General features: G+C 34.6%; 1 protein-coding gene across 5 annotated transcripts in view; it reads right to left on the reverse strand.

The window, feature by feature from the left end:
• Positions 1 to 14,731, reverse strand: part of LOC115211745 (glycerophosphodiester phosphodiesterase domain-containing protein 5) — a 226,142-nt gene that overhangs the window by 141,881 nt on the left and 69,530 nt on the right. For 3 of the 5 annotated variants that reach the window (XM_036503222.1, XM_036503227.1, XM_036503221.1), the window contains exon 2: positions 1,646 to 1,844. In XM_036503222.1, coding sequence (XP_036359115.1) covers positions 1,646 to 1,762 — 117 coding nt within the window. In that variant the 5' untranslated portion in view covers positions 1,763 to 1,844. Of the gene's footprint in view, positions 1 to 1,645; positions 1,845 to 6,271; positions 6,327 to 14,731 lie in introns of those variants that run through there. The other 2 variants (XM_036503223.1, XM_036503226.1) reach the window with 2 other exon arrangements.

Here is a 14,731-nt window from a genome sequence, read left to right on the forward strand (position 1 = left end):
TAGTAATGATGAAAAACAGTAGTTTTCTAATAAATAACCCACTTATTTTCCTGTACAACTTTTATTCTAACTTCACAAGGTTATAAATAAACAAAAAGGAACAAATTTTACTTCAAGTTTCAATATGATGTGATGTTAGTTCTTATAGACATTTGTAACCCCAGTTTAGACATCTAGTTTATAAAAGAGTTTTAAAAATTATCACATAAGCCTAAAAATCAAGATATTTTTAGCAATATGTCACAAACATATTTTAACTAACCTAAAGTTTGCTAATGCCTAAACACTGCTTGGTGCTGATACTGCTTAATTTCTCTCAACTTGTCCAATAGTGCAACCCAGTCAATGTTGTTGATTATGTTTCAGCTATGACTTTAAATTTGCCCAGAGCTACCCAACTTCAGTATTTTCCATTGATAACAACTAAAGAGCTAGAAATGCTGTGTTTGGGAATCTGATAGAAGGCAACACTGGGCAGTGTTTTTACCATTAGAGGGAATTTTTATCTCCATGGTAACTGCAGTGAATTTGCCTTTAGAAGTTGAAATATGTCACAAACATATTTTAACTAACCTAAAGTTTGCTTTTAACAATCATTATGTCATACTTGAAGCATATTTACTGATGAAAGTCTTCTAAACTGCATTATTTGTCTCAAGAATGCATCTCTTATAAACATGTCATAGTCTCTTAAAAAAGAAAAAACAAATATTACAGCAGGTGATGCCACAAATGGGCAATTTTTGCCTGCTGCACCTTAACACTATATGTCTAAGAGATATTTTCTCAAGATGAATATCAGAGTTTAGAAAGCTTTCAGCAATAAATATACTTTAAGTATGATAAATAAATCCCTAATTTGAAGTAATACTGCTTCCACTGCAAGTAACAAGTAGTTTTTTTTTTTTGTTTTTTTCTGTTTTGCAAAATATATTTTACGACATGAAATATGTTTCATTACTATAACTATGAATAATTTCTAAAATCAATCTTAACTTTCAAATTTCAAATAAAGTTTTGGCCTAATAAAATTCTCTTTCCAAATGCTTTGATAAATTACTTTGATGGTGTTGTTTAAAACAAGTGACTAAACGAAGCAGAATTAACAAATTTAATCAATTAGAATGGAGTTGTGTCATCACTGAAAGATTTAATTTCATGTAACAAGTCAATCTAGCAGCACCCATTCTTCTCCAAAGATGTGCATACAGTTAATTAACAAAGTGCATCAGAATGCATTTTTTTCTTGTTATTTTCTTGATTTTCTGAGGAATAAAGCTGAGAAAACTGGAATAAAATGGTAATGAGCTCACACTGGATATTTGAGTTTTAACTGATAAAAAAGGAAAAAGAATTCAACCATAAAAATCACTCTGCTTGGCCTCACCTTTACAATTAAAGAAAATATAAGTTTTTATGATTTTATTACAAAATCTTGTAGATTTTTACCATAATTTAGAATCTCTTAAAAATAAATTTCATAGAAAAATATCAAAATCTAACTTTCCACTGTTTTTTTTTTTTAAGGTTTAAAATTTAATGCTACTAAAAAAAAAAAAAAAACCCCAAGAGTTTTAAGGCAGATAATTAGAAACAGGAAACAGGATATTTAAGTGTTTCTAGAATGAAATGCCTAGTTTCTTACCTTTCGGCTGTTGCGTGCTGATTGCCGATAACGGTGCCATCGACATCCTAAGGAGCCAGTTATGCAGAGAAGGCAATAATTGTGTTTGTAATATTGCAATCGCGTGTGAGTAACCATAGCAACAAGAATGAACAGACAGTAAAAGTAGTCAACAGAAGGAAACAGCAGATCCACCAACTCTATAAGCCATGTTTCTAGCCTGAAAAAGAAGAAATTCAGAAATTAGTCAATAATAGAAATGGAACAATAATAATTTGATTCATGAAATTAAAATCAATTCATAAAATATGGTTTAAATTGTAAACAATATGCTTTACAATGGTTCGTTGCTTTGGGGGTTTTGTTTTGTTTGGTTATCTTTTACAAGTAACACAGATTCATTCATTGGGATAGTACAATTTGCATATTTCATTCCCAAATATTGTATTACTAGACTAAGCTACAGCAATAGTAACTCTGTTTATAGTTTGTCTTTTGCTAGCATTTGAGACTTTACATGATGTCATATGAATACCAATCCTTCATTAGAGCATACCATATACTACCATTGTCCTTGCTGCATTTTAACAATACTGGTTAAGGTGACATACGATAGATTTATCTAGATAAATGAATGAAGTTCCATTGCAGGCTCTTCAAATACTCCTGCTCTGTATAGTATATTGTCTCTTCATCTCTGTATTTTGGCTCATCACTGGTCTTTGGGATGGATGTGGTCTTTTTGCTTTCCATTTGATACAAGTCAGCTGAAAGTATATGTCCCCCATAGAATATCCTCATGTCTGTAGTATAGATTTAGTTATACATTTATTGCTGTTTTGATCAGAATAAATCTGAATTTTCAAGAACATAAAAAGTACTATATTTCCGAGTTCTCATTTTTATTGATATTTTTATTTTTAACTCTACCTGAAAAGATACCGGTCATCATCATCATGTAACATGTTTTCTTTGCTGTCATGAGTTGCATAGTTTGACAGGAGTTAGTAAAGCCAGGGGCTACACCAGATTCTATAGTCTGTTTTGGCACAGTTTCTACAGCTTGATGCCCCTTACTAATGCAACCACTTGACAGAGTGTACTGGATGCTTTTTATGTGGCACCAGTGCTTTTTACATGGCACTGTCATCAGTAAATAGAAAAAAAATTTAAACATTATTATTCCTAAGTAGAAGCTGTTTAAAAATTGAATTTTTTTAATAATTGTAGATTAAGATGAGAGTCAGGTCAGGTCAGGGATCTCATCACAGGTTGATGAGACCAGCTACTGGTACCATGTAAAGCAGAACTGCATGTTCTATGGTCAAGGAGGAGCTAAGATGGCTCCCCCACTTGTGTAGCTTGCTACTCTTGTGAGGAGGGTGTCTAGACACTCGGCATGACTAAAAACAAGACCTGTCAAAGGATGAATAAGTTCCTTGCGAGCCAGTGGCCATCCAGTTGGGGAAGGCAATGGCAAATCATGCCAATGTCTCTGCCAAGAAAACAGTGAGGAAGTCAAAATAAAATAACGCTATGGGAGAACATGCAGTTAACAGGAAGTCTTTCATTGTAGTACCATCAACATGTCACAAAAGCATATATTACATGGAGACAATGAGATGAAGATAGAGAAGTAACTTAAAAAACTAAAAGTCTATAAATTGCAGACATAGTTGTGGGATTAAGAAGTTTGCTTAGAAGCCATGCATGGCACCCTGGGCAAATGTCTTCTACTATAGGCTCGGTCTGACCAAAGCCTTGTGAGTTGGTTTGGTAGATGGAAACTGAAAGAAGCCTGATGTGTGTGTGTATATATATATATATATATATATATATATATAAATATATATAGACCATCATCATCAGCAGCATCATCATCATCGTTTAATGCCCACTTTTCATGCCGGCATGGGTTGGACAGTTTGACATGGAACTGTCAAGTATTTCAAAACAATATCTCATTTACCATGTTGTTCTCTAACCATAATAATAGCCATTTCATTACACTCAGGAACATTGAATCGACGGACATGTTCTGCTGATCTTTTGTCTGCATCAATGACAACTTGAAAGTCTGCAGCTGAAGTATATTTTTAAGCAGTGCTTCTCAAACTGTCTGATGTGGTGTACCAGCAGTTTTATTTTTCCAATGTGCCAGGGACTAGTAATATTACTTTATACCAGAAACAATATATATAATGTAAAGTGTACTAGCCATCTGAATGTGGCTAGCCACTGGGGTGGGGTGTTACTGACGCTTTTAGCCCCAGGAGATCGACGTCTCCAGCTGGCCTTAGACACAATTTCAGTGCCCTTGTGTTATCTCGTTCGGAGATTTATTAATATATATAATGAATATAATAAAAGTTGACAATTTTTTTTATCTTATATTTATTTTGTAAACAAATAATACAATATTACATAAACATTTTATTATCTTAATCTTTACTGATGTGAAAAGTGAGCCCGCTTCTTCTTTGTCAGTTTATCATGTCGTAAGCTATGGTAAATATATTATCATAACACAAATATATATTTACTTACACAATCTCTACCACAGTCAGTGAATACCACACTCCACCGGGCAGCTGACAAGTTGTTTACTGCAGTTCATAAGGAGAAATTACTGAAATTATGCTGTGTTTCTTTCTTTTCTGGAAACTCACCACACACCGGCAGCTGATGGCTTGTGGACCAGCACCAATCTGCAGACCACCACTTTGAGTAGCACTGCTCTAAAGCATACTGAAAGCTTCTCACATAAGAATTCTTTTCCTGAAGCATTTCTCACAGCTTACAAATAATTTCTATTCTTGTACCTGGACAATTCTTGTTGCAATTCTGTGCTTCCCTTTGAATGTCACCTATAAAATATATTTCTAAAAATTGTGGATCTTTATTCTGTAAAGGCTTAAGAGAGCCAATTCTGTGATAAATTTTTCCTTGCACTTTAAAAGTCGGCATAAACCCACTTTCCCTAATAATTTTTGCCCCAAATGATGTCATTTGAAAAGCACAATTATATGCTTGAATATTTTTAAGAAAGTATTTTGATTCTGAAGCGACACCCAAAATATGTTTTATAAGTTCTGGAGGCTCAATTATTGGTAAATGAACTTTACCTTTAGAACAACACTTACCTAATAATTCCTTGTCCCACTTCCTAGCACCACACTTTTCACATGTTTTGCACATAGAGCCCAGGGAGACAAGTTTTTCAGATGCATAATTACAATCAGGAACATAATTAAATGCTACACCTTGCCTCTGAAATCGTCTATACTTTTTCTGTTGATATTCTCTGAAACGCTTTCTTCTTTTTAGTCATATTTTTTGGTCACTTACACTCTCTTGTTTTCTATTTAGTCTACCTTTTTCTCTCCTATCTGCAATTGTATTTCTTCATCTTTTTTATTTCAGTAATTTTCCTTCTTTCTCTGCAATCTTATTTCCCTATCTTTATTATTTTTTTTTTCTCTTGTCCTCCTCTCATATTCCTTCATTTTTTGCAACCAAACTTTCCGGTGGTTTTTGCTCTCTTCTACAATTTTCATATTAAGTGTTTGAATTCTCATTCTTTTGTCTTTTTCACTGTCTTGTGATGTTTCATTTCCTTCAACATTTCTTTCATGCTTATGATTGTTTATGGGAAAGAGAGCATCGTAGTGGCCGTTATCAAGTTCGCCATTATATAATACTAAAACCTTCCTTTCTGTAACTTTCCGACTGCAAACAGTGAACAGAGAAAGAATAATTTCATCATTTTTGTGATGAACCTAAATTGCAACATTGTACAATTCACTAATGGCAGCTAATTCAACATTACCGCTGTATGCTCCATCCCTACTCATGTACGTTTGGTATTCCTGCAGATCTTTTCGGTTTGAACGGCAGTTTTTAAAAATAATTTCCATGTAACTAAACACTTTTAAACTTCGTATACTGGTAGAATGTGTTTATAAAACATCTTTTTCTCTTGGCTTTATTGAGAAAATTCTATAGTTTGTAAGATATTTGTTGTTGTTTTTTCTTCAATTTCCGCAATTTCAACCAATCAATGACGTCTATTGAGGTGAAAACATTATGTGCCATATGAATATGTCCCTCATTTAAGAAACAGATTGGGTTTATTTACATTTCTGAAGAAAAAAAAGATACCCTTTCCCCCACCCCTAACCCTAAAACAGATCGATACTAGGGTCATAATTATGGGTGACAATTTCATATGACACATTCCTGCATTTTACCATTAGGAATAAAAGAACGAAAATACTTCCAATTATTGCATATGTATCGTACAGACTCTTCCTGAAGAATTTGGTAATTTCTGTTGTTTTTGAGCAAGAGTGACACAGCTCTGGACATACAGTTACCATCACCCATGACTTTATTAAAGGACTGAATTAATAAATTAATGTAATTGTTGAATATTTTTCAATAAATTCAGTAAGGGACTTTATCTTCAATTCAAACTTTAGATAGTTTTGTGAACAGAAGGTGACGGAAAATTACAACACCAAAAGGGATAAGATTCTAAATGATAGCAAAATCCCCTTTAGAAATCTGTCTTTCAATCTTTGTGATAGATGAATGAGTGATTATAATTTTGTAAATAATAAAAACGAAATTAATAAGCTACTTCACCTTCAATGTTGACTTGAAACGTGGTCTTCATGGAAAGAAAAGTGAACAAAGTATTTAGCAGACGATAACTTCTTTATCAACTTTTCACAAATGGAAAAAACGGAATACTTCGGTTATTTCCGGATAATTTCGGTTTAAACGCTGTCCAATACCTGTCTAGAAATGTGTGAGTGTGTGTATGTGTGTATGAGAGAGAGGGAGGGAGATAGAGAGAGACAGACTAACAGAGGGAGAAAGACAGAGTGAAACAGACTGAGAGACAAAAAGAAAAGTGAACTAAATATTTAGCAGACGATAACTTCTTTATGAACTGTTCACAAATGGCAGAAACGGAATACTTCGGTTATTTCCGGATAATTTCGGTTTAAACGCTGTCCAATACTTATCTAGAAATTTGCGAGTGTGTGTATGTATGTGGGGGGGGGGAAAGACTAACAAACGGAAAGTGAGAGACAAAGTGAAAGGGAGTGAGAGGCAGAGAGAAAGAGACACGAGCGAGAGAGAAAGATATTGAAAGCACGCGCGTGTATATCCCTGAATGACAACAGTATTAATGTTACTATCCCACTGCCACTCCATATTTGTCGCTTACACAACTCTGTCCTCCTCTTCCCTGATATCAGTCACACTCTCTATGCCACTATGTTTCCCCTCACACTATAGCTCTTGCACCTTTCTCATTTTATCAAATGATACCCCCAACCTACCACATCCATTTTATAATTCCCTTTTTAAAAAAATTCTTTTATTTGTTTCAGTCACTTGACTGCGGCCATGCTGGAGCACCACTTTTAGTCTAAGAAATCGATCCCAGAACTTATTCTTTGTAAGCCTCGTACTTATTGTATGGGTCTCTTTTGCTGAACCACTAAGTTACGTGGACGTAAAGACACCAACATCGGTTGTCATGCGATGGTAGTGGGGACAAACACAGACCGCCTACCAACTCCACTCACAAGACCAAGACACTTGCCCAAGCTGCTATATAAGTAAGATATGATAATATATATATATATATATATATAGCGCGCCAAATTGACCACTCTCTTATATTTGTTTTGTAAAAGTATTGTAATATGTTATATATATATATATATATATATAAATACAATCTGGGACAAGAACGCATAACATTTAGAAGACGATACAAAAACCATGGACGGGGCATTCGAAGCCTTCAAACTATATATACTCTGTGTGTATATATATATATATATATATATATACTTTCTCTCTCGCTCTTGTCGCTTTGTCCCACTACCACCCCTTGACAACTGGTGATGGCTTGTTTATGTCCCCACTACTTAGCAGTTTGGCAAAACAGACTGATAGAATAAGTACCAGGCTTTAAAAAATAAAAGAAGGATCTTTTCACTTTGACCGGCAGATTTAAACAATAAAAGAATATTGGGGTCACCTCATTCAACTAGTAACTCTTCAAGGGTAGTGCCCCAACATGGTCACAGTCTCATAACTGAAACAATTAAAACATAAAGGATAAAAGGTAAACTGGCAGAAACGTTAGCATGCTGGGCGAAATGCGTAGTCGTATTTCGTCTGCTGTTAAGTTCTGAGTTCAAATTCCGCCGAGGTCGACTTTGCCTTTCATGCTTTCGGGGTCGATTAAATAAGTACCAGTTACGCACTGGGGTCGATATCATCATCATCATTTTCATCGTTTAGCGTCCGCTTTCCATGGTAGCATGGGTCGGACGGTTCAACTGGGGTCCAGGAAGCCAGAAGGCTGCACCAGGCCCAGTCTGATCTGGCAATGTTTCTACAGCTGGATGCCCTTCCTAACACCAACCACTCCGTGAGTGTAGAGGGTGCTTTTTACGTGCCACTGGCACAGGTGCCAGGCGAGGCTGGCAACGGCCACGATCGGATGGTGCTTTTTATGTGCCACCGGCACGGAGGCCAGTCGGGGCGGCGCTGGCAACGGCCACGTTCGGATGGTTCTCTTACGTGCCACCAGCACTGGTATCACAGCTACAATTTCCATTGATGTTGACTTAATCCGTTTGTCTGTCCTTGTTTGTCCTCGCTGTGTTTAGCTCCTTGTGGGTAGTAAAGAAATAGGTAAGCTAAAATTCCACATGGAATTCTCAAGTACTACCTAACACTAAGTATAGGCATGAAATTTATTCGGTCAACACAACTATGACTAAAGTAACAAGAACATGATATTGTTAAAAGCAAAAGATTATTCCGGAATCTAAACAAAGATATTAGTCATTGTTTGTTCTTCCTAATTGTTAATTTAATTGGGAAGGTAAAAGACAAGTTTAAGCAAGTTTCTGGTTTGAGCAGAATATTAGACAATTTTATATCCTTTGCTTTTTCCCTAACTTGGAATAATTTGTAATATTCAACTTAGCAAAGCAGTTAAAGGTCGTATATCATAAACTCAGAAATAGATTCTGTAATAAAGTAAAAGAAACAAGATTACCTTTCAGTAAGTTTCCACTAGAATTTTATCTAACTACTATAATCAAGACTAGTGAGTAGAGGGAAGTTCGTAGTTATTCTGTGTGTCATCATTGTAAAAGCTTACATTCTTCAATGCAATATCTCAGTTTAGTATCAGACAGAGTTTATTTATTCATATTTTATATCACATGCTGGAGCATCTGCCTTGAAGGGTTTAGTGAAACTAATCAACTCCAGTAATGGTTGAGGATAAACACATATATCTATCTCTCTCTATATATATATATATATATATCATCATTTAACGTCTGCTTTCCATTCTAGCATGGGTTGGATGATTTTGACTGAGGGCTGGCGAACCAGATGGCTACACCAGGCTCCAATCTTGATCTGGCAGAGTTTCTACAGCTGGATGCCCTTCCTAACGTCAACCACTCCGAGAGTGTAGTGGGTGCTTTTTACATGCCACCGGCACAGGGGCCAGTCAGGCAGTACTAGCAATGACCTCGCTCGAATCTTTTTTACACATGCCACCGGCAACGCTGGTAATGATTACGCTCAAATGGTGCCCTTTTACGTGCCACCGGCACGGAAGCCAGTTAGCCGCTCTGGCAATGATCACGCTCGGATGGTGCTCTTATATACATATATATATATGATTATATATGATAGGCTTCTATACAGTTTCCATCTACCAAATTCAATCACAAAGTATTTGTTGGCCCAGAGTGGTAGTAGAAGACACTTGCCCAAGGTGATGTGCAGTAGGACTGAACCCAAAATCACATGGTTGCAAAACAAGCTTCTTAATCACACAGCCATGCCTGTGCCTTGTCATTTCTTATCAACCATGAAGAGACAAAAGGTACATTTGGCATATGCAGAATTTGAACACAAAGTTAAGAAAGACGAAACATTAATCTCACACAAACCCGCAAATGTTCACACTAATTATTAGTATGTACTACATAAACTTTACATTCTTCTTTGGAAATAGAAATCATGTCTAATGTTTTTCATGTTAAAAAAATTATATAACCAAGAATAAATGTTTTTGACTTCTCAAATATAATTTTTGAGTGTAATTAAATAATAACAACTGCTTGTTAATTGCTAAAATTAGATTCCGGATATTACTAAGGAAATCATCAGGATATGAAGAAATCCAATCCTTTTCTTTCTCTTTAGCTTCAATTCACATTTATTCTTTGCTTTCTGTTTTCTATATATATAAAGTTTTCCAGAAATAAATCATGGAAATTTGCGTTTTTTTTTTTACCCTTTCTGCACATTGCATACGAGGAAGAAATTGATGACTAATGGCTGCAGTTATTTTCATATAAAATACAAATCTATGGCTAGACTTGTCAGTAATTACTAACTCTAAGAATTATTGACTATAAAATATTTCTTTATGTATGCATATAATTTTTGGTCATTTCTTTATATAACAATATAAATGCATCATCATCATTGAACATTTTAAACAGCATGTAATCTCTTATCTCAATTTTGAGACATTTCATTTATGATATACAGTAATACCCTGAGAATTATCTCCCTACTTCTTCCCATTTTAATATATTTCCACACAATAATGTTTATTATATGTAAAGGATGTAATTTTGTAATCTTGAAGAAAGACACTGGTCTTTAATGTAAAGTGTATTTCAATAACCTAAAAATGTAATATAAGTCAGTGGCCTAGAGAGTAAGAGCATTCTTTTATCTCTTAAACTTTTATTTGTCTCAGTCCTTACACTAGAGCCATGCTGGGGTGCTGCTTTCAAGAATTTTAGTCAAATGAATCAACTTCAGTACTTCTTTTAAAAGTCTGGTACTTATTCTGTTGGTCACTTTTGCCAAACCGCTAAGATACAGGGATGTAAACACACCAACACCTGTTGTCAAGTGATGGTGGTGGGAGAAACACAGAAACAAACACACACACATACACACACACACACAAACACACGTACAATGATCTTCTACTTCCTGTCTACCAAATCCACTCACAAGGCTTTGGTCAGCCCAAGGCTATAGTAGAAAACACTTGTTCAAGGTGCCACGCAGTGAGACTGAACCCAGAACTATGTGGTTGAGGAAGCAATCTTCATACCACAAACTATTTCATATGTAAAGAAGTTAATCCAAAAATTGTGATTATATTAACAATAACTTATCTAAGAAATCTATACCTCCAATACTGCCATTAATTAACAACAGGCACAAACAAAAGCCTGGAAGCAATGCAAACAAACAGCTACTTTAGTATCAGCAATCCTAAATACACAAGGCATCAGTTTATCTATTAATGTGCAAAAATTAATGATTAGGGTTATATTGAGAGTTAGGTTGTTGAATAGTCATATCCAATCCTTTTCTTCATCTTAACTGTAACCCACCTCAACAAACCCCACTTACACACTGAGGTTAAAGTCAGATATTTTAATATCACTCATGTGAATTGTGCAGATCAAAGAAAGAAGTTGCTCTTTTTCATGATTTCCTTACTGCAGGTACACAGGACCTGTTTTCCAATAGCTACTGTGAATAAGTTCAATGGGCTGACTATACTTGGACTCCAGGAGAGGTACATGAGATCACCTGAAGTAGTTGCTTTTATTTCTGAGGGTGCCAAAACAAAAATCAAAATAAACAATAATTAAAATTTGAGTACGACACAAACAAAAGAGGTGATATTTTTTCAAATACAGTATTGTGGTTAAAATAGCAAAAATAATGAGTAAATCAAATAATGCGTTCAAAAAAATATCACTCTTTGTTTGTATTGTACAATACACATTTTGATGCTTCCAATAAAAACAAATGTATGTTTGTTTATATTTATAAAATTTAAATGTTTTATTGTGTCAATGCAACTCTAGAAATGTACGAATGACCTCAACTTTCTACTTGTGGATTGTTCTATTCTGAAACAATAAATTTGCCCAAGGTGCTCAGAGTGGGATTGAAACTGAAACCACATAGCTGCAAGCAAGCAAGCTTCTTAACCACACAGCTATGTCTCCACCATAGGAAGTATTAATGAAATAAATTGTCAGCATATCCTCCTTGACATAACTTTTAGTATACAGGACACCATAATGACAGTAAATAAACTGCAACTCAACAGTAGACCCCCACCCCTGTAGGCTCCCCACAAGAACCCTGAAGGAGTGCTAACATCAACTTGCAACACATCAATCTACTCTTTGCAGGAAACCACTAGACACAGGACATACACCTGAACATGTTTGTGTCTCAGTCTGTCATATCAGTTTTCAAAAAAGGAAGTAAGTCACCTGCTCTCACTGAACTATCACCTCATTAAAGTATTTCATAAGGTAGTGAAATTAAAAGTAATTGCCTTTCCAGGAAGTAACTGTCTCGTAAATTCCGACCAGCATGGTTTTTTGTAGTGGTAGAGAAATCCTAATACAACTTTAGCACCACCTTGATAACATTTCAAACATTTTAGAAGTCAGATGTCATACATATATCTTGACCTCAGTAAAGCTTTTGACAAAGTCAATTACAATATTCTACTGAAAGAAAACTACGACACTGAAGTTTATGGTAAACAGAACCCAACATGTTATGATCAACAGAGTTTACTCAAGCCCAGCAAAAGTCATTAGTGGTGCTCCCCAGGGAACTGTATTAGGCCAACTTCTTTTTATTATTTACATAAATAACTCCAAAAATGTCATCAAACAATAACATTTTTTATAATCTTTAAGCTCCAGAAATATGCATCAATATGCATCTGGACAGAACTCACTCTGTGATTCAATGGGGAGGTGGGGGACATGCAGTTAAATGAAAAAAATTGGGCTCATCCTCTATGGAAAATATAATGTTTATATTAAACAATCATATTCTTTTTCCTTGGGAGAGTTTCTTATAGCATTAATTAATATCAGAGACTTATGTGTAACTGTTGGCAACACCTGAACTGAAGTGCAAGCATCAATGATATGGCCAACAGATGCTTAGACTTTTTCAGTTTAGAGATACTGATGCTATTATCCTCATCTCTACATTTACTCAGTCTCACTTTGAATACTGCCAACAACAGTGGTCTCCCTATACAAAACAAAACTACATAAGAACTCCAGAAATCAATTAAAATTTAAAATACATGACATGAAAAGCCTTGATTACCGAGATTACTTCAAAAAGCAGACTATTTTCTCCAATGCCACTGCAAATCCTACAGTGTTTGTACAATGTATAAAATATTCAATGAATGTTGTCCAAATGATACTGGCATCAAGTTTACAGCTCACCTAAGATTGAGCCCCAGTGCAATACATTATCCTCATCATCATCATCATTCAATATCCATTTTCCATGCTGGCATGGGTTGGGTTGGACAGTTTGACCAGAGCTGGCAAACAATAGAGATGCATCAGATTCCAGCCTGATGCCTTCCTCATGCCAACCACATTACAGAGTGCACTGGATGCTTTTTACATAGCACACTGGCACCATTCATGCTTTATTCAACATTAAATTAAACAAGAAAAATATTCCACAACATTTAAACAATACCTGGGCAAATTTTACCAAGAAATATTACAAACCACTGACATCTGAATATATTTCAGCTAATAGCAACTCCCTCCTTGAGTAGGCTATGAATATTCCAAAAAAATTATCTTCTAGCTGATGCTATTAAGTTAGACATGGCCTGGTCTAATAATGGCCAAAACCTAACCATGCTACAAATTTCTTTATACTCACAAGATAAATTACAGAAAGGAATTTAATTTCTCAACATAATTTTTACAAAAAAACAGAAGATAATTTTCTTTAAATTTCCAATCTTCAAAACTGCCTGAAATCAATAAAAATCCAAGTAGCTCAAAAAATAAAGATAATAATTAATGAATCTACTTTATCAAGAATTTATCAAGAATTCTTGCTCAAATGCTTTTAACAATGATAAGAAAAAAATAAATAAAAGATAAATGTCTTTAAAATACCAGTTTGTATAAAGCAAGGTTATATAAGAATGCCTGTGAATGTTGATGCTCAGAGCCAATCTTGACCTAGCTATACATTGACTGTTCATTTTACCTCATTTTCTGATAATCAATAATTTAGAAACAAAACAAAACGAATTAAGATAAATCTAAGATTCTATTTTCGCTTTTTCAAAACTAGTGAAGCATATGTAAATGACATCAATCTACAGTTTGCTATCAGATATATATGTATGTATGTATATATATATATTATATATATATATATATAGATGCATATATAAATAAATATAAATATCTTTATATATATAAAACCGCAAATGTGTGTCTGTCTGTCTGTCTATCTGTCTGTGTGTTTCCCTAAAACTTGAGAAGTACACAACCAATTTCATTCAAATTTTACACATGCCTTACTTAGGGTCCGGGGAGTGTCATCGGCAAAAAATTTTTTTAACTTTTTGCCTAGGGCGAGCCCATAGCAATATCATATCTTCTCCACTACGATTCCCTAAAACTTGAGAACTACACAACCAATTCCATTCAAATTTTACACACGGTCCATGTAGTTTCATGGGCAAAAAAAATGTTCAACTTCTTGCCTAGAGCGAGCCCATAGCAATATCATATCTTCTCCACTATTTCAGTACTACGTGTTAAAAGTGAAACAAAAACGTTTCTCTATTTTATGTCAGATACTTTCACTTTAACAATAAAAATAATAATAACAATTGAATTATATGTAGTAAGTAATAATTAAAATCAAACTAAAGTAACATAACGAAAGTAGAAATAGCAATTGGTATAAAATTGCATCAATGATTTGAACTTGAATAAGTGGTTTCACATGAATGGAAATGAATTAAAAATAAAATTAGCGTGCAGAAATGGAATAGTCCAGATGGATAATAAAAAATTAAATTAAAGAAAAGACTATTGACTATAAAGTATACAATGTAGAGAAAAAAGATTTGAACACATGGAGGAAAGCACCTTCAAAAAGTGTCTTGGTGCGACTATGAAAGGTATCTAATCAGAGGTG

Source organism: Octopus sinensis, linkage group LG5 (assembly GCF_006345805.1).
Source record: "Octopus sinensis linkage group LG5, ASM634580v1, whole genome shotgun sequence".
Lineage (NCBI taxonomy): Eukaryota > Metazoa > Mollusca > Cephalopoda > Octopoda > Octopodidae > Octopus > Octopus sinensis.